The sequence below is a fragment of the Penicillium concentricum genome (assembly GCF_028827145.1).
Source record: "Penicillium concentricum strain IBT 3081 chromosome Unknown utg000002l_segment0_segment0, whole genome shotgun sequence".
Lineage (NCBI taxonomy): Eukaryota > Fungi > Ascomycota > Eurotiomycetes > Eurotiales > Aspergillaceae > Penicillium > Penicillium concentricum.
Genome location: NW_026622755.1, coordinates 3,629,086 through 3,653,925, shown reverse-complemented (window position 1 = coordinate 3,653,925; position 24,840 = coordinate 3,629,086). Strand labels below are relative to the sequence as shown.

Sequence of the window (24,840 nt, the reverse complement as noted above, 5' to 3'; positions counted from 1 at the left end):
TACGTTTGATGTTATTCGTTACTCAAACTCCTAGTTGACCTCGGGAACCTTTCATCTAACCCCCACGCCCCCATCACCGTCATGAACACCTCGTCTCCCATTCCCCGGAAAACCCACTCAGCCCACCAACTGACCGATAAATTAATCCATCTCTTACCAAAAAAAAAATTACAAAGGGAACCTTGTTCCCGGGGAAATAATCGCACACCGACCAACGCCACTGACGCCCTATCTGCACCGGCGAACATGCAGGAATATTCCATGTCTCACCGGACCCTGCATCCCATTACAGCCTATACCGGCTAATTTGGCAATATCGAAAGCCCTGGCGCAATCCGGATCTTGCGACTGTGCTAGGGTTGCTACGATGTAATACTAATGTCCTGCAGGGACGCCGCAGCGCGCATACCCGCGACCTGGTCTACTTGTACCTCGCATATGCTAGTTCGGCGGTGGCAGAGGGCACACTGCCCTACTACAATGGCGTGGAAGCTTCCGTCTAGAAGTTTCTACCTGTTGCCCTGTATCTGGATGGCGTGAGAATGGGCATGACCAGTTGGATGATTGTCGATTATCTAAGACGAGGTTTCCTGGCACGGTTAGGTGATTGGAATCAGTCAGGAGAGGGGTGAGGTCAGTCGTTCCACGGTGTTGTACATTGTCCGACGTGGATAGTTCGTTGAGGTTGGTGTTGGTGTTGGACAACCCGGCGTTGTCGGCATTCTGTCAGGTACGGTGTGACGTCTTCTGTGGTTTATGTTGTGTGGCAATGGCGATGGGCTACGTTTTGTTGACGTTTGCATGTGTGTGATATGGATGTGTACTACGCTGGGTATGAGATGGTATGTACTATCCTTTGCAGACCATATGTTGTGTAAGGGGTCTCTTGACTTGCTGGAAGATGGGCATAAATTGGGCTGAAGATTCTTGAGCTGAAGAGTGGGTGCTATTTTTGATGGGCATTTGGTTGAATGGATGGTCTGACATGTGAGATATGGTAGGTTATACTGACCGGCTAGTATATATTGAACTACAACTATATTGTATATCGTACATGGACTATATATACACTGTGCGCTCATACAAGACCACCTGAGACAAAACTACGATCTACAGGACCCACTCGACACATGTGGATATTACAGTCTCGAGTATACAATATCTGGACAGATAACTGGAAAGCCTCGGTGGATTTGGATATCAAACGACTTTTTTCTATGCCGGGCAAACAGTCTCAGCACTCAGCAATTCAAACCGGACCTCGATTCGCCGAAAAGAAAAGTGTATGTACGTGCGGCAATCGGCCGCGAAGGATATGGATAGACACAGCCAGAGGCCAACAAAAGAATAAATAAAAAACAATGGGAAAAAAGACAGAAAACCCCCCAGCACCGTTCCGTGTAGCAATATTGAAACCTGCAAGCCTGAGTCTTGCCCAGAACACCGTAAGCCACGCGCCGTTCTCCCCCACGTCTTGATTCATAGCAAGCGGGAAAAAGCAAAGATAAGAAAAGATGAGACAAATACGCTGAGCCAAGTTAGTGCACTATGGATCAAAGAATCGTTCTTTTAATAGTCGCCTTCATCATCGTCGTCTCCATCTCCACCTCGGCGAGATCCCTTTACTCCGTCCTTGCGAATGGGGATCTTGATACCCTGTAGCGCAAAGCACTTGCTGAGCTGGGTGCTCTCAATAACACCGGGGAACTTCTTGGCAGAGAAGACCTGGAAGGGTTCGGAGAAAACCGACGCTAGAACGGGTGCGGTTCCGTGATTGATGACCGGGGCGCCGTTGGAGGTTTCAGCAGACGAGGTGCCCACGTCAACAAAGCTCATTTTCAGACTGGATTTCCATTAGCGATTGTGTGGAGTGATTTCCATTCTCCGATTTGACTTACCGGAAAGTGCCTTCTGTCCGTACACTCAAATCTTGCAGGATAAACCACACACCGATTTTGTTGTCTGGGTCCGTCAACCGGAAAGCACTGGCGCTGAGACTTCCGATCAGATTGCGAGTGAACATGCCCCCCGGCCCACCAGAGACGGGTTGCGCAGCGGGCGACATGGACGGTGGCATTTGACCACCGGAGTAGTATTGTGGGTACGTCACTGGCTGACCGTATTGATTTTGATACGCCACCTGCTGACCACCGTAGTAGTTGTTCATCTGCGGAGGGTAGCCCACGGGATACTGGTTCTGGTTGTAGCCGGGGTAGGTCGGAGAGACGCTCTGAGGCGGGGGAGGGTATGAGGAGGACATGGCGGTAGAGATGGAGGGGGAGGTGGCGGAATGCTTGACGAGGTTGACTTCGTTGGTACCGTCGGCATTCCAGAGGTCGACAGTGAGTACGTAGAATGAGGTATCGATTTCACTACAGAGGGGTGGTTAGGAAGCCGGCGGGTAGAGAGCAGCTGGTCGGACCTACTTGATATCAATTTCCTTATCCGTTTGCGCGTCGCGCACAATCAGACGAATGCATGGCGGAGGAGTGATGGGTCTCCGGTCCTGATATGTGTTAGGTGGAAACAATTGCAATGCGGAAAAATCACCCACCTTGTCACCAAAACCACACATACGAGCCCGGATGGGCTGTTGCACCACTTGTAATGACCAGGAGCGTCCGTCCTGATAGTTTGTCACGGGTGCCAAGTGGTCGGATTGCCGTAGGGAGTTGGGCCCCGACGGGTACTGGACGGACGGAGCAGAGATGCGATCCATTGAGAGCGGAGGTGGGACGGGATGATGTCTATCCTCGACGGCGTACATGGTACCGGATTGGAAGGAACCGAGGATGACTGATAGATCAAACGACCCTGATTTTTTTTTTTATAGATCTATTGATAGATCTCAACTACCTGGTTGTTCGAGGAGAGAGAGAGGGGGTTATGCGACATGCGAACCCCGCGGGATGTTCAGACGTCACACTTGGAGCATCGACTCCGGGCTGGAACAGAGTAAAGGACAGCGAACAGGCAGTTTCCCTCCAAATTACACCCAAGCTCCAAAGCGCTTTGAAGAATCCGGTAGAAAAGTGAAGCGAAGGGGTTAACTCGGAGAGTTTTGTTCGCGAACCACAAAATGAGCTTGGAGGACGGGAGTGGCGATAGAGATTACTGTTCTTCGCAACAGACTATGTTAGCATCATCTTCTGCCTTGAGCTCTGCCTTGAGAGTTTTTTTTGGGTCAACCGCACGATGACGCTGTCAAGGTGCGGGAGATTTGCTGGGTGCCACGGATAGGGATAACATACCCGAAGAGAAAAAAAAAAAATTGGGGAATTAATAGTCGAGACGTTCTAGGAAGAGAAGAAAGAGAGAGAGAGAGAAAGAGAGAGATACAAGTGTTACTCTCTGCAGGAACCTGGACCCAAACCGTCGGGTCTCAACGAACGAATTAAGACCATCCAAGAGGCTCTTCAAGTCCGCATTCGGGGATCATAGAACCCGCAAACGGTCTTCATTTGATTCGATGAAATTTTCAATTCGACTCCATATTACCAGAATATTATAATCGGCCCGGATGATTCTCGGGGCCGTTGTACATCTATAGATATTTAAGCTAATACAGAATATTTTTGACCTTTGTATATATAACATTATTCCAAATCTCCAGATGTTCGAGTACACGCATTGTAAATGCCCCTTACAGTCTCCCACGAGGATGACACGTTCCGATCGTGTGGTAACCCCTAGAACCCCCTAATCATATGTACTGTTACAGACTCCGTGCGCCGTACGGAGTACAGGAATTGGAACTAATATGCCCTTACCTAAAACATGTGAAATGCCGAATCCAGGGAGCATTCCTAGACTACCCGAGCATCGAAACAGAAACAAGAGCATCTCTACTCAAGGGGCTAATGTAAACGCGATACTCAGATCTCAGTAATCCTAAAGTCTGGGGTATCTCACTGAGTACATCTCTGGAGGAATTGCGATAGGTGAGGTATTTAAGCCCTGGACTCCCCCGAAACGAGATGCCATTTTAGACATGTCAATCTCAGTTTCAATGTGTGTTGATGCACTGGTTTCAGCACTCGTTGAGCCCTCGTGGTGTTGGTGATTCCCTTATTATCTCCCAGAGAAGCGATCGCTTATTCCCCAATTAAGCCGCTGTGATATCCATTGGCGATGCGGAGTACATGGTTCCTTGATGCAGGTTGATCGGCAGTATCTTGCCCATAACAGACCCTAATCCTGGGCAGGCAATGATCTGATTTAGTCACTGCTGGCGTGGACGGCGTCGCGTTGTTTGGCGTGCACGTTCCCATGGTACCAAGTCCGGCACCATCCTACACCGTCCTTCTACGCCTCCACTCCATCTTCACCATCGAAGCCAGATCGCGGACACCGACCCTCAATTAATTATCCCCGGTCTCGCCCGAAAACTACCTGTGTTGATACCATTCTCCTACTTCACCATCCGCTGCGGGCGACTCGACCTCAGTCCACATCTACGCCGATATCGATTATAGCTGGAGGCAATTGAAGCTGAAGCTAGTCTACGAAAGACACAAGGGGTTTCTCGGATTAAAGGCGTTGATGCCTGGACATACTTGGAAAATGGAAATGGATAAGCGTTGTGGGGTACGCCACCCGCTGACTGGGGAATCCTTCCACGGCAGCTGGTCAGCCTCGATGCGTCAGACCTTCATCGCTAAGTCGCAGTGATCTTTGCACTCGGTTATGTGCGCAAAGAGTCGATCGATTACCGGGTCATAACTTAGAAAGGCTACTACCGGCACGCTGAAACACTAGACGCGGTATTTTGTTTCTTGACAGTCGACACATACACCAAGAAGTACGCGACGCATGAAATCGGCGCAACTACCCTAAAGCTCTAGGCCACCACTCCCTCGAGAAGAAAGCGGCAACATAATCATCAGTCTAGGCGCCTATCAACTGGCAACAGGCAACACCGACCTAGCTACAGCCTACGCATTTACACTGAATATCTATACCGCAGTAAGGACGCCTGGCGAGCAAACCAAACTAACGAAGCAGCGAAAGCTGCTATGGGTCCACCTTCGGCGCGCTCATAGACTCGCCTAAATACTGAGCGGCAGGCAAGGACTCCGCCCATAGAATATCGCCTGAACACCTCGGCACCAAAGCGGACGGAACCAACTTCCTCATCCAGCACAGCATTGCCCCCTGGCTCCTCGTCTACACTCGCTACCTGGGACTCCCCTTCAATCTCTGTATATCCCCAGACGAGGCCTACAGCGCCACGGGCAAGCTCTGCCCAACGGTTCACAAAGAAGCAAGCGTGCCGCTCGATGGTGACCTTAGCTAGGGCCAGACGAATTGGCAGTCGGTGTATTTCTGTAATATACATACGTTTGGTAGTCATTTTGCCTTGGAACCTTTGGCAGTGGCTAAGCGAATACTTGGGCTTCGTGAGGACTTTGTATTGTTATTTGAATTGGCATTGGTAACAGCGTCTTTGATATTATATACTATCTGGAATACAATATTGCGTCGTCGGTGCCAAGTTCAACCCGAACTACGCCGTGACGCTGGAATCAAGTCATACGACCTCCTCCCGAACCTTTTTCGGTCGATCGTGCCGTCGCGGGAGGTGTCAACCAAGTTGTGTTACACGGCCAATCGTATATCGGCAACTATTACGGCACAACCTGACCGGGCTGCACTGCCCTATATGTTTTCCCTAATGTCTACTCTGACAAATAGTATGGAACTATGGCTTCAGCGACGGGCTAAACTCTATTGGTCGAGTGCAGTATTTCGAGCAGGTTCCTCGCATCGACGTTGCTCTCTACGATAAGATATCAGCCATAGATTCAAACTTCATACGTCAAGGTTCAAGGTGGTACCAACAGCAATATCAATCTTGATGGTGTGCACTATATTAGAAAATACGCCCTGATTACCCGCCATCCTCAGTGGCGCCGGCCCGGGGTATATACAACTCAAGATGTCACAGATATACGCACCGTCGAAAGGGCCATTCGTGCGTTCGAAGAAATCCAAGGATGTCTAAAATGCATCTGCTGACCAGACCGCCGCCAAACTTCAATATCTCAGGCTTCAGCCCAAATTGAGCGTGGGGACCAATCGTACTTCATACAAGCTTAGGCGGGACGAACGCCATGAACCACGCCTTGTCCTCCAACACCAAAAACATTCAGTGGCGCTGTTGGTACCATTAGCACCAATATCCATTGCACCCCCGAACCGGGGGAACAAGGCTTGTGCTCGGTTATCAATGCAAAGGCAGGCAGATGGTCGTACCTCTCATCTTAGCAGGGAACCAAGTGGCGATCACCGGATTCGCGGACTCCGGAAATCCGCCCAGAGGTGGATATCACCAGGGATCAGATTGTTGCGAAGCTCGGCTTTTGAGGTCACCGAACTCCGTTGTAATCCTATACATCGCAGCCAGCCTAAGCGATCAGACAATCGAACTCTGGAATGGATATATGAAACTGTCGTCGAAGTCGCCAACCCCACCCGGTTAGCCAACTAGACCCTTGCTGCAGGGAACATGTGATCTGATGCAGCTACCATTACCGCCAAGCACAACTCATCACCTCACATCCCTGATTTCCTAGGCCTAGATTGACGGTGTTAATAAAGCCTTGGAGCGTGGATACCTACTATACCAATAAATTTATCTTGCCGCCAACTAGTAGATCGGTCTTTGCGGACGGTACCTTTTTCCACCTATCAAACGCTCGGCGAGGCGTTACCTCTCTCAATGCTATCACGGCTTGATCTCACTGCTCCCTGTGCTGACCGCGCTCAGTTCCCCCGAAACCCCGAAAGGGTCGACGGCAGATGACCTCCGACGTGGCATTACATCCGTAGCATCTTCGGTCAGATCTAGAATATCGATGAGGGGGCGCCGCTTAACATCCCAGTATCGACGCCAGGCAGTGAGAATGTGCTTATCGGCAAAGTGAAATGTATCAGGCTCGCGAAAGGCAGGCATTAAATAAATAGGGTGCAGTTGAACTCTCCACGATCTACCGATATTGAGGCACAATAACTGCTCTCTTTATAACTCCCAAGGAGATCCACTACGTACAATTAGCCTAAATCCGGGAGTTTCACATCCACAAAATTCGATATGTGGAAGTTAAGTGATCCTAAAAGTCGATAAGCCCCTAAAGTCGATATAAGCCCCCGAGAAAATCGCTCGTTGCCCTGCATCTCCAGATTCACGGGGCCAAGCACGCCATTTACTAAGTGACGCTAAAGCCCAACATTCTAGTCAAAACAGCAAGGGTTAGCAGCAAGACCCAAACAAAGAAAATAAGGGCGGCTGAGCGGATGGCGAAGTCAGCCCGAGGCCTGGAATAGATTGCGTGCGAGCCAATACCCGAAAACTGGGAAGCGCGATTATCATCCTATGGGGGGTGAGCGGATGAGTTCTTTGATATGCCTCGGAGGGATCTGGGCCTAAACACACCCTCAGGGCTCCATTGACTAGAATCAGTAAAAGGGAAGCAAAACTGACGGATCAATACAATCTAGACCTTTCAATCCTGAATTCGAAGTCTCGTAAAGCCCTATAAGTACAATGCCGAGCTGGGGGGGATTGTCCGAGCTCACGGGTATCTGGAAATGAGATGCGATAACCAATAGCGGCTTTGGCAAATATAAGATATGCTGAGCGAACACGAGCTCGGAAAGGAGCTTAGGGCATGGAAAGATCACGGGCCATGAAGATACCCGAGCAGGGGTTCCAGCGTCTTCCCCGATCGGGAAAAAGCATCGCTCGTCAACTGAAACTTATTTCGGATAGACTTGACCGGCCCCATTTTGCTAGTCCTGAAGGGGATTTAGCGTCTATGGTGGGGTTAGTGGGTACTGTAAATTGGTTTCTTTTTGTATCAGAATGTTGTCTTTATACTCTAGGATAGTCCCGAGCATCTCGCATGGGGTTGTATTTTTGATATTTTTTATATTCATAGTTAATCCGGCTTGCCATTTTGTTTTGGAATATGGGAATATGGTTTGGAATACGAGATCGGAAGTTAGAGGGCATCGGACCTTGAGGTAAAAACAAACCGGCAACGGAGGTATCGGGGGGAGATTATGTCATTTGAAGCACGAGCCATCCTGCATTTACCGATTTGGGACACAGCGCCACTCTTACCTCTTTTGGTGTTTTGAATGCCGAGATGAGGAAAATGGCAAAATGGATATATCAAAATATTAAACCCCGGGGGCCTGAGATGACTTTTTTTTTATTATATAGAAACCCTTCCTGATAACTAGCTTGTTGTTGGGTTATGATTCAAATTCACTACCGACAAATAGGCCTTACACCTCTACAATGCAATGCGAATCAACCTGGTCGAATAAGCGACGCCAGACAATTATGCAAACTGACCGGCGCGTTAGAGTATGACACCCCCCTTAGGGCTTCTACCCCGACTCAATTGACAGTGGGACTGGGTCCAGTCCGCATTGCTCATATCATCCTTTTGAATATTATCACCTCTCGCAAATGTCCCCACTGACGCAAGTCTCACAGTATAAGGAGCAGAGCTCAGCCTGTGTGCATTGTCTGGATCGCAACATGCTCAGCCAGTATCCGCCTCGGCCCCTACTGACCCGGCTAGACAGCAAGCATGGATCTTTCGCCTCCTCAACTAGCATGTCCTCATCATCTCCTATTACCATGACCGAGTCTTCCCCCTCGCGGTCAAATCTCCAACCCCAACACGACCACCCGACAACATGCCTCTCAACCCACATCGAAGAAACTTTTGACCTCAAAGACCTCGAATTGATGATGCACTGGTGCACAACAACCTACAAATCCATGGCAGGGGACCCCGCATCCGAACAAATATGGCAAACAACCATCCCTCAGCTCTCCCTCCGTTACCCAGCCCTTCGTCAAGGCATCCTAGCCCTCTCAGCGCTGCACCTCGCCTCAACAAGCACATCCTCTCAGCGCTGGCGATATCTCGACACCGCACGCTTGCACCAAGCACAAGCGCTAGCAGGCCTCCGCATCGAGAGTGACGAAGGCGCACCGGAAGCAGAAAGCCAAGCGACCTTCGCGCTATGTTGCATAATGATCGTATTCACCTTCGGTTTCTGCCAAATCGACAGCGAAAACGACTCAGATGAAGAGCGGCCCGACGTGCTGGACGAGTTCTTCGAGGTATTCCAGCTCACCCGGTGGCTAGTCAGTATCATGGTGACCTCGAAGGAACATATTACAGCGGACGAACTGAACCCGCTCTTCCACCCCGAAGACCCGCCCCCAACAATGCCGAATATGTCGCGGCTGGTGATTCTCTCGCTACAGCGACAGAATGACATGGAGGCTATACAGGATGCGACACACGAGACGGATGTGTATGACTCGGCCATTGAACATCTCAGCCAAGCGCTCGAGCAGCTGATGAAGGGCGGCGAGCCGAAGGTGTTTTCGTTTTGCTGGAGTTTCCGTATCCCTGCAGAGTTTTTGGAGCTGCTTGAGGCGCGCCGGCCGTTTGCGCTCGTTGTTCTGGCGCACTATACAGTCATTCTGCATCATTTGAGGGGTTCATGGTGGATGGGCGATTGGGGGAATATGATTCTGCAGGAAATCGGGGATCTTCTTGACCCGGAGTGGCGAGAGCTTATTGGATGGCCGATTGATGCGACGGGATGTTTCCTTCCGAGGACTGAGGTGCAAGTGCGAGTGATATCCCCGCTTGGATTTTGATGAGTTTGCATTTCTTGATTAGACATGGGCGATGCATCTAATGAGACATGAAGCGTGTAATTAGCATAGACATTTTTATTATACATAGCATAGTTCCTTCAATTAAGACCAGGATTGTCATGAGAGTACATCATTTCTCGGTGTTGAGGAAACAATTCCAACACAGATGATTGCACACATCGAAACGTATGTCAACAGAGGAAAATAAACAAAACACAATCCCAAAAGTATCCCAAGCGCCGTTCCTTTTCCCGGTATTCCATGATAGGTATGAAGTAATGCCCGAGTATGTGAAGCCATGCGGATTGGAGAAAATCGTGCAAAAAAAAAAAACAAAAGTAAATACCACAAACCCATAAGTATGACTGAAAGCTCGATGGGGAAAAAAAAGAAAAGACCAGACTCCCGAATCGAAGCAGCCACTGCCCGCAGTGATTTTTGATTAGTTTCTGCTCGGACAATCACCTCTCCCCGGATCGGCACTGCAGCTAAGAAAAAGCAAATGTCTTCTGCAGCCAATTCCAGAGCGAAAATCAGCCGTCATCGAGCCTTCTCAACGGGAATGAATCAATCGCAAACACCCCCTAACAAATAACCAGCTCAAACAGCAGAAGGCGAATCCTTCCGCAGCTCCTGTCTCTCCTGTTCAAGCTCCTTTACCCGATCCCTAGATTGCGTGCGCACGCGAAGAAGCTCCGCCTCCTGCTCCTGGATCTTCTTCTCCCGTTCTTCCTCTTCAGGGGTGGGGATGTAAGCGTTTGCCGCGCCGCCTGTCGAAATAACACATTAGCCCAGCTGTAGCTTTAACCTCGCAAGCGTGCGATGTTGCATGCGCTCCGTATCTTATGTCTAGAACATACCTCGACCTGTGTGGTGGGGGATCTGCTGAGCGCGAAGGGGCGGTGACTCGACGTCTTGGCTCTCGCGCGCAATTTCTGGTCGCTCCGGATCATTGTGTACCATGTTTCCTGAGCCACCGCGGCCTGTTGTATAGACTTCTTGCTTGATTGTTGGTGTAACGAAGTCTTTGGGCGAGGGCGTGGTTTGTTGCCGGGTTATGTTGCCTATGGTATAGTGGGTTAGTGGGCTGGTGGCGCGTTGTGAGGGATGGGGAAATGGCGCGCTTACCTGCCCCTCCGCGGCCGTAGGAGATATTTCTTGACATTGTGTAGATTTTATGTGAAAGCAAAGACTGGTGAGTTGGGGAAGCTTAGATGTGGTAGTCGGGGGAAGGGAAGCTGGTGGGAGAAATTCGCCAAATGACGACAGACTTTTTTTTTTCTTGGCTCTTTACTATATGTTACACTAACACCCATATAGATTGGAGTTAGTTTCTAGGGTCCATTCTTATCTCTAATATAGGTATTGGATTTTATATTTATTCTATACTCTTTGTTATGAGATATCTAAACTCATTTCTGCGCTAAGCCAATCCTTACGCCTCGTATCCTCTTAAACGCCATCCTGCGGGGATAATTTAAGCGAAACTATGGGGAAATATATTCACTTTCTATTAAACCCACGGAAATAGGCATCGAGATCCTTACTTCCTTGCCACAGCCTCGCCACCAGCCTTCATGTCATTCCACTTGTAATATGTAATGGCAAAAGGAGATATTGCATCACTGGGATAAAGTCTTGGGTTGCCCTGGTCAGTTCCTAGGTTGAGGTCAGGACTATCTCGGTTTGAAATCTTGAATTAGATGGTCCTGCCAGTCTTGATATGCAGACTCTGGGTGCTCATAGCATCTGGTGCTAAACTAGTACGAAAATGTGATAGGATAATAATACCACCTACCTTCTAGAAAGTAGTATATATTACAATATCCTTAAATGTTTGCCTTTATCTTCTACTATTTGTATCCTCATCATCTACCTATCAGTGCCTTCCACCTTCCACCACACATACCTGTTACTATCCTCTGCTTGCCATCAAGGCCATTCCAAGACTAGCTCTAATGTCAGCTAACTAGTGTGGAACCTAACCTAATGAACTCAATCGAGGAGCCTATCTACCAGCCGATTCTACCAAAGATGTGAGCTCATTTTCTCCTGTTATCTTAGATTAATTGTTTACTCGATCCATCTTCTGTGACATTCATTGTTTCTCACTTAATATCCCGCTACCATCTTTGTTTAGCACCGTAATAATCGTCCCAGCCCGAGTTGAGACAGCCCAGCATGGCTTGGCTCATGGCCTTACGAGTATCGGTCATATGGTGAGCACGATGCCACTATACTCGCTCTAACTCCTCATCTTCAATCGGAGTCTTAAGCATTATCTACCTCTCGGCGAATTCGGACTGAGATAAGATACACCCCCGGAACCAGCCGATGCGGATATCGAAATACGCATTGTCGCAGGTTATACATGGAAAAGTCGTCCTCTTTCCGCTCCTTTCTGCTATCTACCTACCTCTGTTGCATAAGACGGAGAAGGGTGACAAAATATCTTTGAAAAAAGACATCTAAACAGAATATCCAAAAAGACCACCGAAAAGACATCACAAGATCACATAAGCGGCCAACAATTCTTGTTACTATTAACGGTAGAAGGTAAGCTGGCACTCCTGGTCGCAGATGGAGACAATTTGCACCTTCTCCTGCCAAGTGAAAATCCCATCTGTGTGGCCCAGTGCTTGAACATGATCTCCAAAGCTTTCCAAGCGATTTAGTCATGTCGTCGGCAGCTATTTCTGCTTTTCGGGACTTTTAAAAAGCGGACTGCATGAGGTGCAACATTATCACGAAGTTGATAAGAATGAATTGCAATGTGCGTTGTATTTGCGTGGAACTCGAGGTTTGAAGCAAAAGCAATAGGCCCATTATTGTCAGCATCCATTGGCACTGGCTTCTCGAGAAAGTTATCGATATCAAATCTACTAAGTAGCTGGATTTGAGTGTGAAATTGTTGACTATGAAGTAAGAAGCCAAAACTGGAGTTGATACTATGAAAACTAACATGATCTTTTTTAGGATACAGTTAGTCCAGTTCAGAAATAACAACAATTCCCTTCATGTGCGCCTTCCTCTCCCAACATCTCTATCTTTCACCTTGCACCACTTTATATACTACATACTCTTGCTACGTCACTCAACCATCATCTCTGTTCCATGACTGGCTCCAATGTCAGCTAGCATGGAAGCTGACCTTATGAGCTCCTCGATCGAGGAGCTCTCGTACCCGGCGCTTCTGCCGGAGAAGTAAGTCGAATTTCTATTACCTCTGGTTACCCTTGTACCATGCATCACTTTAGTCTTCACCCTTGGAGCGAGAAGCTCTCACATCACATTCCTCTCACTTCACATTGAAACCTACAGCTACATGGACTTTCTACGCAGTTTACCTTGCGTGGCATCATCTCCCTCTTGACATACTCCTGACAACTTCGTTTAGGAACATCGCAGTGCGAAGCGTCCCGGCCAAGCTTGAGCCTGAGCTACGCATTGTATGTTGATAGAATAGAATATGAAGTGGTTTCCCTTGCCGGCAAATCGAAAGCACTAACAACATTTCGAGATAGAAACCTGCCCAGGTGACTACCGCGAAGTCAACCCAAGGTGGCCCTCTAACTATCCGTTGGGCTAACGGCCTCGAGGATATCCGTGACGTGGCGGATGCGATTCCTCTTCACTCGATAACCTTGTACCCACTTGAACGTCTCCTTCTTAACCGGGATTATCGCCTACCTCTTAGCCAGTTTGGACTGAGATATATCCCGGAACCAGCCAGTGGAGAAAGCCACATGCGCACTACTAAGGTAGTTGGACTTCCCGCGCACACCACCATTGGTCAGGTCCTTGCCTCTGTGCATGGTGGACCAGTTTTCTCTGCCGTGATGTGCGATACTGTTGCTGTCACCAGCCCATTCGCAGCGATGGTCCTAATTTCTTCCAAACACGATATTTGCCCTAAGAATACATCAGGCCTCAGCTTGCTATAGATAGCTCATTGTGTTTTGAAGAATTAACTCTTTCTTTTCATCCTCCATTTCTCGCGCAATACCCTTGGATCAGTCTAGTCCCCATCTATTTTAAGTATTTTGAAGTGCACATTGATCGTCAAACGTATTCCCTAAAATATCAGATCGTGATGATGTCGGTTGTCGCCCTTCCAACCTTGGAAGTCGCGGGCCCACCCGATTACATAACCTGGCTCCACCTCCAGTGCTCCGATTCTCACTTCACCTCTGCATGACTTGGAGTCTGCAATTAAACCAACTCCAATTCCTCACCAAAATGAACGCCAATCCCGTCAGCATGTCCATCCGCACAGCCATGCTTCTTGGCCGACTAAACCCCGCCGCGCCCTCGCTCGCCGGCGCCCTCCGTCCCATCCACCAGACCACTCCCCGTATGGCATCCAAGCAACTCACACGCCTTAGCTCCACGACAGCTCGACCGGCCACCGCAACACTCAATCTAGACTCCCGGCCACACGTCAAGGCCGCGTCGCCATCACCTATCGCTCTGCGCGCAAACTCGACCTCAGCACCTGCCAACAACGAAGTCAAGCTCGATTGGGACTCCTTCTTCAAGCTCCGCGCTTCCCGCCGCCGATACTCCCTCGTCTCCTCAGTTGCCAGCTCCGCCATTAGCACCAGCGTTGGCGTGCAGGTCCTGTCCGGTCAGGACCTTGAACATCTCGGTGCGACGGTTATGGGCCTCGATCCGTTTATTGTCCTGGGATTGGCGACGGCCGCGTGCGGTGCTATCGGATGGCTTCTTGGACCGGCTCTCGGAAATGGTATTTGGGGACTTGTGTACAGGAAGTACAAGCCCTCTGTCAATACGGTGAGTAGTTGCAAAACAAGGGAGCGCCGGTTTATGTCTGGTCTGTGCTAACGAGTTTTGTTTCCGTTGTGCAGAAAGAGAAGGAGTTCTTTGATCGCATTCGTCGGTTCCGTGTCGATCCCTCAACCAACTCGATCGCTAACCCCGTTCCCGATTACTACGGCGAGAAGATTGGCAGCGTGGCGGGCTACCGAAACTGGCTGAAGGACCAGAGGGCTTACAACCGCAAGCGCCGCAACTTCATTGCTTAGTTTCTCTCCCTCTCTCTCTCTTTTCTCTCTTGTGATATTGGAGCATTTCTTTTTTGTTTGTGTCAATATGGTTGAATCTCTTGGAGCTTCTGTTCAAACCCAATTCTGGTGACTTTCTTTTTTGTCCGGGCCGGTGTTTATTTTGTTACAATATCATTAGCGGTCTTGGTAGCTGGGGCATTGCAATGTATTGGGAATGACTTTTGATAACGCGGTTGATTTATAGCTATTTATCATGGCATTTGTCAAGACTTGCATCCTTCGAATGGTCTTGTGTGCACTGAATGAAACCTGAAAGTGCTATCCTCAATCATCAAGATACATATTCCTCCCGTCTTTAAAAAAGCACTGGCCTCGCCACTGTCATTTCTAATGTCAGGCTTGGATTTACAGCTTCGCAGGCACTTTGGCTTTAGGGTTCCGGCCAGTATCAATCTCCGTCCACCACGGCATATTCGGCGGCGGGTTATCATCAAGGTTAGCCTTGAAGTTCGGCTTTCGCTTCTCAAAGAACGCCGTAACGCCCTCCTTCTGGTCCCTGTCTGACAGTAAGTATCTGCAACTAGCTTCTTCATATGGGTTTCACGTACTCCGATCCAAACATGTGGTTGATGACTTGCGATTCGATGAGATGAGCGGCCTCTGCCGAGCCAGTATCACGCCACAGAAGCGCCCGATTGAGGTACGACGAAGCCGGGCTCACATTCTCCGCAATCTCAGTGGCTAGCTCGAGAGCGCGCGGCAGGACCTGCAATGGGTCGGGGAGGGTCTCATTGAAAAGGTCGCCGAAGTGCTTGGATGTAGGCGGGAATACCCCTCCCGTGCTGACGAGGTAGCTCGCGTTCGAGTGACCGACGAGCCGGGGGAGGAAGTATGAGGAGCATGATTCCAGGACTATACCTCGACGGCCGAAGACGAACCCGTATTTGCCTTTTTCATAGCCAACCCTAGAAGGAGAAGAGATATGCATGTTAACAAAAAGCCTTTGGCAGATTTATATATCCTGAATACGGTTGACATACCGGATAATCGCTGGAAGAGTCATGGTCATACCGACACCAACGGCTGAGCCTTGCATTGCTACAACCGTTGGCTTGCGGCATCTATAGATAGCCAGTGCGACTCGTCCACCACTAGGTTGGGTTTTAGCGAGAGTACACAGCAAGCTATCGGATGGACGTTCTCTTACCCGTCACGATGGTCCATCATCCTGTCCTTACCACCACTGAAACCAATATCAAGGTCTGCACCCGCGCAGAACGTCTTTCCCGCGCCCGTCAAAACGACAACTTTCACGCGCTCGTCGACATCGAACATGGGGAAGAGCTTCTCGAAGTCCAGGACCATTTGTCCCGTGAATGCATTATGTTTAGCAGGACGATTCAGCGTTACAATGACAACTGGGGTGACTGTTGGGGCACCCTGGGGGTAATGAGAGACGACAACATGGCCGGTTGTTTCAACCTTTTCGTAAGAAGATGGAAGCTCGATGGGGGTGGGATCGAAGATCATGATGGTGGGAATTATACGGTTTCTGTTCAAGTGGATATAGTCCCTGTGTCTAACTCCCACTTCTATATACCATCTCTCGGTTATATCGTTCATAATCATACACAGCCTATATCATAAGCCGCGGCCTCGGCCTCGGCTGGACTAGCTTGGCGTGGAGAAGCTGGGAGATCAGCGACCCCGCTGCGGAGTGGATTGATATTGACATGCCTTACACGGTCCATTCGATATCTCGGGATAGTAGAATTAGATACAAAGATATATACATATAAGTTATGACTAATTGATCCGTGCAACTTGGGATTTTGACCTGTGTAATAATGCAAATGCAAATGCTGGTATAATAGACATGATGATTTAGTTTGCCGACAGAAGATAGTAGGAGGTATGGGTAGTGGAAGTTGGAAGGTGGAGGTAGATGAGAGGATATAAATAGTGGAAGAGAAGGACGAACCTGACACGCCAAAGGGCAAACCTTTAAGGGCATCGCGACATCTCGCCGTCTTCGAAGGCGAGGGAGGCCCTTCATACTATATACCGCTGCATCCTAACTCAGACCATTGCCAGACGTCGTGAGCACCTGTGATCTGTAAACCAAGGCTGGCAGGATCACCCAATTTGAGATTTCAAACCGAGAAAGCGCTAACACTAACTAACCTAAGAACTGACCGCTAGCTAGGGCAATCCAAGGAAGGTTTTTATCCCAGCAGTGTTGCATCAATTGACGTGCATTTTGAATCTAGTGAATACTTTGTCAGTAAATCTCTCCAAACGAATCTCTCAGAGTATAGAAGCGTACCTGTTTCATGCCCGAGCTCTCTAACACAAAGAACCGGTCCAAAATCTTATCCTTTTGAACTGCATCTCTGGATTCACAGCCTGCCGTGAAGAGCGGGAACAAGGAGCAGACTTCAGTGGCTGCACCAGGGCGCATGCATCCAAGGGCGTCAATGAGCTTGCGCAAGACCTCCTTCACGGGAAACGAGTCAGGCGGAGACCCAAGGACACGCCGATGGAGATGTAGAATACCGGCAAACCGGAATGCTGACTCGATGGCTATCATATCCGAGGATTCGAGACCATGATGATGTTCTGGGATAGTATGAGGACCCTCGCTGATCCCGTCGTCGATATCACCAAGTAAGGATTGCCCTTCCAGGACCATTTCCGAAGATGCATGCCAGTCATGTCGGAAGTTACCCATTTCGTCGAAGCGTTGATTGTCACATTCCTGCACCAGCTGTGCGAGACGGATCAGAAATACTCCAGTGCGGGGAGTGAACCCTGTGAAGCAGTCAACACCGAACTCATCATGACCGTCGGGCGCGGAGCAAGCTGTTAATATGGAATGGTAGATCATCAGTGGAGGACCGGCTTCGCGACATGACAGCGATCCCATCGTGTCGAGATAGCCCAACCAACGAGCGAAGAGCGCCCCAATACGGTTCCCAGGCTGCGCCATGCTCTCGCTCCGTGCAAGAAATAAATCACGGGCAAGCTTAAGGTGAGTCTTCCAGGTGATCGGCACTTCAAATGTCCCCGGAGAAACAATCTTTAATGACAACAGCATAATGGCCGTGGCCAAGTGGCTGTCAGTTATATCTTCTTTTGATGAATCCAGTGCCATACGCAAAGTTGGGAAAACATTGCTAACCCAATGAGCGATTCGATTGGCAGGTTCGGGATGACCTAGGTATCGAGCACGATGACTAGCGGAATATGCAAGCAGCAAATTGAGGAGATTGGAATCACCGATTGCCACTGTTCGGTCAGCTCTCTGAAAGATAACATATCATAGAGGGGTACAACTCACTTGATGGCAAAACTGAGATAAACGGATTATTATCGCAGTTGTGGGGGACTAGCATCCGAGCAGTATGATTCAGGAAATGATGGAAGTACATCAAATTGATGGGGTTCTCCAGCAGCGATGACGGAAGCGGAGACAAGTATCTCGGAACATTGATGGGCACCGGGGAAGCATAATAACCACTACAGAACTGGACCTGTGGTTCGGGGTCAGGTTGAGAGGCTTTCGACTGAGCGGGTTCCTCGTTGCGCCACCGAGAACTGATCAGATCCAACGCATAGTTGATGTCTATGGCAGCATGGTCGTTGTTGAAAGTCAAATCCTGATCAGGGCGCCCGGAGTCCAATCCATAATTGTCCGTCACATTATTCAGATATGTTTGCCATTTGTTCTGGGCCATCGAAGAATCGTGGGATGTTTGATCAGCTTCATGATTGCTCTCTCCCAATACCTGATGATCCGAAGTCAATTCATTGTGATAGTCATGTACAGAGCCAATGTTGCTGGTTGTCTCGTGGAGCCGCGGAGACGAGGTTGCATCACTTTCAGCGATCGACACTGGGTTTGAATCGAAAAGCATGGACGACAGGCCTCCAGGATCCTGCGGATTGTGTGAGGATCTGTTTTGCTCTGTCCGAGACCCAGCACTAAGATGCATGCCCTGGTCATCATGTGACTCTCGAGAAAGATGCCCTTCATCGTGAGAGTGGAAGATAGATGGACCCGAGCTGTTATTGGAAGCATCTACAGAGTGGCGCAGATATGAAACTGGCTGCGACACGGGATTTGTATGAAATGCGAAGGCAGATAATGATCTGAGACCGGATGTCTGATCCATGGAGCCCAAATATGATGGGGTATCAAAGCTCTGTCCAAATTGATACTGTAATAAAGGCGCCGAGGATGCTGATGTTGTCAATGGAGGAGATTGTTCCGCCCAAGTTGTGGAGAACTGGGACTCTAATTGACCTGGCGATGTCACTCCTTCAGAGCCTGAACCGAGTCTGGGGGATTCGAAAAGGCCCACTGGTACTGGTGTACTCGGAGATACTGCGCTCGGCGAAGTCAACTCCCCGGGATGGGTGTTGATAAATCCATCTGCAGGGTTGCTTGTTGGAGTGGGGAACGAGATCGGGCTCACGTTGTTGAAAGCGAATGAGTCTGAAAATCCAATCACAGCTCCTCCATACCCACTAGATTGTGAATTCGGCGAGTCAATTGATATGCGTTTCGTCCTTCCTCCCCAGTTGAGACGAACGCTATAGTCGCAAGGGTCGCCTTGTCGCTGGCAATTAAGACATGCTGGTTTCTCCTCGCCACTACAGGAATAATTGTTAGCTATACGGATATCATGCAGGAATTGTGCTTCTCACCATTTTACCTTGCGTGCTTTGCATGGCCTAGTGCGATTGTTAGCCTTGGCAAAGCTTGGGTTGAGATATTAGTAACGTACCAACATCCTTTACGGCTTCGACGCTTTGGTTCTGGTGCACCAGGTCTTCTAGGCCGAGGCATTTCACGTCGGAGGGCGTCTGGTCGAGTATCGATGCCTGGAAAGAGGATACGGAGGCAATTCAAGATAACAGAGGCTCGAAATAGCCAAATATCGCTATGTACTGTCCCTCCATACAGATTTGGTCTTTTCAAGCGTGTATTAGTCCAATCGGAGACTCCTTACGCTGAAAGCAGGTCAGAGTTGGCACGCTTTCTACGTTTCGATCCTGGTTGACCCCAAGTAGCGATGAAGCGATAATCGACCAGACACCCACACCTAGTATACAAGCACATCGAGGTATGGGAGGGAGATGTGCCAGAAAGAGTTCGAGTCCCACTGCCCTTCAGCAATGGGAGGGCAAATAAAGCCGAGAGTAACCAGGGTAGTGTCAATCTTGATAACCTCAGGTACGGAATAAGACGTCAAACAGAAGATTTTTCTGTAAATATGATCAATTGATCCACTAGGTAGTGAACTGATCACACAGACAAGCACAAATTCACAGCCAAAGTCATGCAAAGAAGAAAGTTGGCTTTGGCAGACTAAAAGTGTGGGGAAGCACATGGCCGAGATAAGGAACGATGAATCAGCCGGGTTATGTTATAATCCGAGATACCCCCTGCCCAAGTGGAGTCTGGCCCGGCATACCGCGGGAAGCCGGCATTTCCCGACGAAAGCCGTTCAGCCCCGATCATCACGTGAACTATCTTGATAACGTCATAGCTTCTTTGGATGCACATTGGTTCTCGAACGCTTTGGTAGCAATTTCTGGTGTTACTTTAACGCATTATTGGAGCATCTTAGAGTTGTGTCCTCTTTATTTCCCGATATGGCCAAGTCTCTCATCATTAAACACCCACTTCAGTGGATGTCGAGCCCTTCACGGGGCTTGTCAGCCTTGGTTCATGTACCGTGGTCCTTTCACTTGTCATTTTGGTCCGGCACTAACGGGTTGTTTTCCAGTTGGTTGGACTAACAAGCTTTTTATGGTCATTCAAATAGTATGGATCCTTCACTAAGTACTTGAGAGTTTGCTGACATTGTCGAAGCATGCACGAAAACCCCAACCAAGCGTAAGCATCCGTCTACTTTTGATATTGGGATTTTGATATTGGGAACCATTCTAAACTTTAATTTCGACAGTAATCAAGCATATGGTTGGCACTTTCAATTTTTGACCGTGATTGGTCTGTCATTGTCAACACTCACTTTCGCGGTTGCACTACTAGCAGATATTACCTCGTCGCGGCGACTATTCCTGATCAAAAACATCCTATCAGTATGCAGTGCTCCCCTTGAAGTTGTGATCAGTGTTTTGTACTGGGGTCTTCGCGTGGTGAGTAGTTCGATGCTAAAGTCGACGTTTATCTAATCCACATATAGATTGATGAGCGCTTGGTGATTCCCCCGGACATCTTTATCCCCGTTCATGCCGGTATGTCTATTAAAAATACATTTGTGTGGGATACACTTAATAACACAGTTATAGACATTAGCTTCCACGCAACCCCGTCAGTGGTGATGTTGATCGACCTGTTGCTCCTGTCCCCACCGTGGACAATCACTGCACTCCCGGCACTGGCGTTGTCTGGTACCATCGCCTTCGGCTACTGGTTCTGGATTGAGCAATGCTTCTCCCAAAATGGATGGTTCGTGTATGATCCAGCACTTTCGGCGTCACTCACTAAGTAGTCTAGGTACCCATATCCTATCTTCGAAGCACTGCCCACATCAGGCCGTATTGGCCTATTCACTCTTAGTGCCGTTGTGATGGCACTGAGCACCATTACACTCAAGTGGCTCCATGGACGTGTTAATGGATTTGGTAACCCCATGAAGCCGGAATCCCGTTCGGGTGATATCAAGCGAAAGAACGGGCTTTAGTCGGGGATGGTATCACAACAATACTCTCAGCTTGATTGAGATCAATTGGCTGTTGTATCGTCTCATATAAGAGATGGGTTCTAATCCTGACGCAGCCTCGGCAAGGAAAAATGGGCGCATTGCACGAATCATAAGCGTCTTGGTTCTCGCTTTTTCGGGGTACATCAATGAATTTCGAGGGTCTCCATCATAACTACATTTACATCTCACAATATCTCAAATGCAAATTATTCTGGCTATAATACTATCACTATTCAAATTAAACCCGAGAATAGGCAAATCATCCCGGGTGTTCCGAAATCTTTTCACGCCAAATGCCAAGAGCCCACCTGCGCAGATGGGATATGTTCATCACTCAACAATTAGTACTTTCAACCCAGCGCTTGTTCCGCGAGGCGCCTATCGCAAATCACAATATCCCAATTGGCCCTCAGGTTATAGTCGTAATTTAAACATGGGCTGCTCAGACAACTTGGTCATGTGCGATGATCACCCCATACAGGATTAAAGCCGTCCCTGTCCGTGCATTGAATTTGAATGCGGGGCTTAGCGTGACAAGAGAAAAATCCAGGGTCTTCGGAGCCGCTTACTATAATGGCTAGATATCCATTGGCACAAAATTCTTCGGGGCTACGGAGCAGGTCATCATCCGCGTAGCCAATGTCTAGATCGGGCATATTAACCGCCACACTTTCACTAGCTTCGGGGCTTATGACAGCATTCGCCCGGTCCGACACCAATTTGCTATCGGCCGAGACGCATACATAGGAAGTTGAGCAAAGCCGAGTGTCTCAGGTCAATCTCAAGCGGGCCGTTGCGGACTTGGCAACACCTGAGAAGATGGGGACGGGAAAAGCTTGGGGTTGTGGAGCCCGGGGATATGGAGCCCCGGGGTATGGGGCTGGGCCTAATTCCCCGGACGCCCAGACTCGGCCTATTTTATCGTCCAAACAGGAGGAGCCTCAATATCAAATTGAATCAAATTGCGTACAATGATGTTAGCTCTTTTTTTCTCTCTATTTGATCTCACTTCCATGGGATCTCTTTCTGTACTGCATGCCGATCATATCCTCAAACCACTCAAATCCGTGCCGATCAACCCGGGGCCCCAACAATCAGATCCAAGCTAATGCGGAAACCCCTGCACACGGGCTAGGATGTGGCAATCATGCCGTCCATTAGACCCTAGCGTGCTATCTCGCACCATCTGACGGATATAAGCGTAGCGTCTTTGCCCCTCATTAGTGCTGAGTGGCTTGGTTTTTTCTGGCTTGGATTCTTCCCCTGCTCTACTTAAGAAACTTGCAGGTCGGCGAAAAGTAGTCGCACATTTCAAAGAATTCGTTCTGCTGATCTGCTTGATCTTGCATTATGGCCTCTGATTCCTTTGAGAAACCAACTGACTCCCGGTCAGAAGACCCTGAGGGCATTCTTGATCCCAAGGATCCCCTTGCTGCAGCTGGATTTGAGGATCCCGATGCAGGAAAGAGTGATGAAGAAAGGGCGGAAATTGTGAGTTATCTCTGACTTTGTGTTACTTCAAATCATTTGCAGAGACAGTAGCTAATCAAGCCACAAATCCATAGGATCGCAAACTCTTATGGCAACTTGATTTGCGCCTCGTGCCATGGCTGAGTCTACTTTATCTCGTTTCCTTCCTTGATCGGTAAGCAAAAGAACAATTGCTCGCGCAATCCCTTTCGACGAATCACAAGCTAATCTTATCTCGTTCCAGGACAAATATCGGCAACGCGAAACTTGTCGGTCTTCAAACAGACCTGCACATGACAAATGCCCAATATAATGCAACACTTACTATATTTTTCGTCTCATATTCAGTCTTCGAGCCCGCGACTAATGTCCTGCTCAAGCGGTTGCGGCCGAGTATCTTTATCCCACTTATCATGATGGCATGGGTATGTGAAATACCCCCTTCCTCTTATATACCATTCTTCTAATCAATTCTAGGGCCTTTGCATGACATTCATGGGCTTCGTAACAAATTACCACGGACTAATGGCCGTCCGTTGGTTTTTGGGGCTATCCGAAGCCGGTCTATTCCCCGGAGTAGGCTATTTCCTCTCATGCTGGTATAGACGCTCAGAATTCGGCGTGCGAATGGCCATCTTCTTCTCTGCAGCCGCGCTGGCAGGTTCCTTTGGTGGCCTGCTAGCAGCAGCGATTGCGAAGATGGACGGGGTGGCCGGTAAGCCGGGCTGGTCTTGGATTTTCATTCTGGAAGGTCTTCTTACGTTCATGATTGGTGTTGCCTCGTTTTGGTGTGTCTATGACTTCCCTGACCAGGCGCGATTCTTGTCGGATATCGATCGCAAGCGCGTTCTTAGGAGACTCGCTATGGATCAACAGTCGAGTGCTGAACATGAGGAGTTTAAGATGGATTACCTTTGGGCCAGTCTGAAGGATTGGAAGACTTATACTGGGATGATGATCTATATGGGGGCTGATGGGTCGCTTTATGCGTTTTCGCTTTTCGTGCCTACTATCATCAGTGAACTAGTGAGTTGTCAGATCGCTAGATTGGAGATTTTGGAGCTAACTTGGTTTTTCTAGGGTACATATTGACTTCGGCTGCTGGGTTCGGCATATCTGAACGGTTTACTAACTGGGTGTTTCTATAGGCTATAGCTCGATTCGCGCACAGTTGCTGAGTGTACCGCCATATGCCGCCGCCGCCGTTTTGACAGTGACAGTTGGCTTTGTTGCAGACCGTACAAGACAACGTGGTCTCTGCAATATGGCTGTCTCGGTCCTTGGTATGGTAGGTTTCTCTATGCTACTGGGCTGTCAGTCTGCCGGCGCCCGCTACGCAGGAACCTTCCTCGGGGCCATGGGCATCTACCCAGCGATTGCGAACACGATTTCGTGGACTAGTAACAACACCGAAGGTAAATTCCACCCTGGATCCCATTTTTATGTTATACATCACGAAATCCAGGACTAACTCGATTGCTGTCTAGGTGTATACAAACGAGGTGTCTCCCTTGGATTTATCATCGGCTGGGGAAATCTCAACGGCATCGTCTCATCTAACATCTACCGCGCGGAGGATAAGCCAAGATACTACCCCGGTCACGGAGTAGTACTCGGCTACCTGGTCTTGTTCCAATTTGGTGGATCCGTGTTGCAGTACATTCTGCTGCGTCGTGAGAACGGCAAGCGCAGACGCGGCGAACGCGACCACTGGGTCCAGGGCTTGGACCAGAACCAGATCGAGTTGTTGGGTGACAAGAGACCGGATTTCATTTATACGCTGTGAGCGAGATGTCAGATGGGGTGGAAGGAAGAGCGGAGCCACATTGAGATAGTGGGAATAAATGAACATGCACGATCACGATCATGATTCTAGCAGACGATTTCATGTCTTTTAAGGTGTCTAACAGAA

General features: G+C 49.0%; 11 protein-coding genes across 11 annotated transcripts; 5 read left to right on the top strand and 6 right to left on the bottom strand.

The window, feature by feature from the left end:
• Window positions 1-1,569: 1,569 nt before the first annotated feature.
• Window positions 1,570-2,767, bottom strand: N7517_005005 (velvet factor family protein; the record flags this gene model as incomplete). The annotated part of the gene is made up of 4 exons (XM_056722735.1): window positions 1,570-1,843; window positions 1,899-2,372; window positions 2,427-2,506; window positions 2,555-2,767. The coding sequence occupies 4 exons, from the start codon at window positions 2,765-2,767 to the stop codon at window positions 1,570-1,572; spliced, it is 1,041 nt and encodes a 346-aa protein (XP_056578985.1).
• A 2,175-nt stretch (window positions 2,768-4,942) lies between these two features.
• Window positions 4,943-5,353, bottom strand: N7517_005004 (uncharacterized protein; the record flags this gene model as incomplete). The annotated part of the gene is made up of 2 exons (XM_056722734.1): window positions 4,943-5,292; window positions 5,341-5,353. The coding sequence occupies 2 exons, from the start codon at window positions 5,351-5,353 to the stop codon at window positions 4,943-4,945; spliced, it is 363 nt and encodes a 120-aa protein (XP_056578984.1).
• Window positions 5,354-6,727: 1,374 nt separating this feature from the next.
• On the bottom strand, window positions 6,728-6,955 carry N7517_005003 (uncharacterized protein; the record flags this gene model as incomplete). The annotated part of the gene is made up of 1 exon (XM_056722733.1): window positions 6,728-6,955. The coding sequence occupies one exon, from the start codon at window positions 6,953-6,955 to the stop codon at window positions 6,728-6,730; it is 228 nt and encodes a 75-aa protein (XP_056578983.1).
• A 1,524-nt stretch (window positions 6,956-8,479) lies between these two features.
• Window positions 8,480-9,694, top strand: N7517_005002 (uncharacterized protein; the record flags this gene model as incomplete). The annotated part of the gene is made up of 1 exon (XM_056722732.1): window positions 8,480-9,694. The coding sequence occupies one exon, from the start codon at window positions 8,480-8,482 to the stop codon at window positions 9,692-9,694; it is 1,215 nt and encodes a 404-aa protein (XP_056578982.1).
• A 600-nt stretch (window positions 9,695-10,294) lies between these two features.
• Window positions 10,295-10,859, bottom strand: N7517_005001 (DUF3602 domain-containing protein; the record flags this gene model as incomplete). Its single annotated transcript, XM_056722731.1, has 3 exons — window positions 10,295-10,464; window positions 10,555-10,758; window positions 10,823-10,859. 3 exons carry the CDS (start codon window positions 10,857-10,859, stop codon window positions 10,295-10,297), a joined length of 411 nt encoding a protein of 136 aa, XP_056578981.1.
• A 1,962-nt stretch (window positions 10,860-12,821) lies between these two features.
• Window positions 12,822-13,638, top strand: N7517_005000 (uncharacterized protein; the record flags this gene model as incomplete). Its single annotated transcript, XM_056722730.1, has 3 exons — window positions 12,822-12,898; window positions 13,092-13,143; window positions 13,219-13,638. The coding sequence occupies 3 exons, from the start codon at window positions 12,822-12,824 to the stop codon at window positions 13,636-13,638; spliced, it is 549 nt and encodes a 182-aa protein (XP_056578980.1).
• A 295-nt stretch (window positions 13,639-13,933) lies between these two features.
• Window positions 13,934-14,739, top strand: N7517_004999 (presequence translocated-associated motor subunit PAM17; the record flags this gene model as incomplete). The annotated part of the gene is made up of 2 exons (XM_056722729.1): window positions 13,934-14,488; window positions 14,563-14,739. The coding sequence occupies 2 exons, from the start codon at window positions 13,934-13,936 to the stop codon at window positions 14,737-14,739; spliced, it is 732 nt and encodes a 243-aa protein (XP_056578979.1).
• A 387-nt stretch (window positions 14,740-15,126) lies between these two features.
• Window positions 15,127-16,251, bottom strand: N7517_004998 (enoyl-CoA hydratase/isomerase family protein; the record flags this gene model as incomplete). The annotated part of the gene is made up of 4 exons (XM_056722728.1): window positions 15,127-15,277; window positions 15,330-15,686; window positions 15,762-15,872; window positions 15,929-16,251. The coding sequence occupies 4 exons, from the start codon at window positions 16,249-16,251 to the stop codon at window positions 15,127-15,129; spliced, it is 942 nt and encodes a 313-aa protein (XP_056578978.1).
• A 649-nt stretch (window positions 16,252-16,900) lies between these two features.
• Window positions 16,901-19,573, bottom strand: N7517_004997 (Zn(II)2Cys6 transcription factor; the record flags this gene model as incomplete). Its single annotated transcript, XM_056722727.1, has 5 exons — window positions 16,901-16,987; window positions 17,048-18,009; window positions 18,062-19,377; window positions 19,432-19,458; window positions 19,512-19,573. 5 exons carry the CDS (start codon window positions 19,571-19,573, stop codon window positions 16,901-16,903), a joined length of 2,454 nt encoding a protein of 817 aa, XP_056578977.1.
• Window positions 19,574-20,603: 1,030 nt separating this feature from the next.
• Window positions 20,604-21,437, top strand: N7517_004996 (androgen-induced gene 1 family protein; the record flags this gene model as incomplete). Its single annotated transcript, XM_056722726.1, has 5 exons — window positions 20,604-20,626; window positions 20,697-20,889; window positions 20,937-20,988; window positions 21,043-21,202; window positions 21,251-21,437. The coding sequence occupies 5 exons, from the start codon at window positions 20,604-20,606 to the stop codon at window positions 21,435-21,437; spliced, it is 615 nt and encodes a 204-aa protein (XP_056578976.1).
• A 1,371-nt stretch (window positions 21,438-22,808) lies between these two features.
• On the top strand, window positions 22,809-24,714 carry N7517_004995 (Major facilitator superfamily domain general substrate transporter; the record flags this gene model as incomplete). Its single annotated transcript, XM_056722725.1, has 6 exons — window positions 22,809-22,949; window positions 23,024-23,103; window positions 23,173-23,353; window positions 23,406-23,961; window positions 24,077-24,343; window positions 24,416-24,714. 6 exons carry the CDS (start codon window positions 22,809-22,811, stop codon window positions 24,712-24,714), a joined length of 1,524 nt encoding a protein of 507 aa, XP_056578975.1.
• Between the last annotated feature and the right edge of the window lie 126 nt (window positions 24,715-24,840).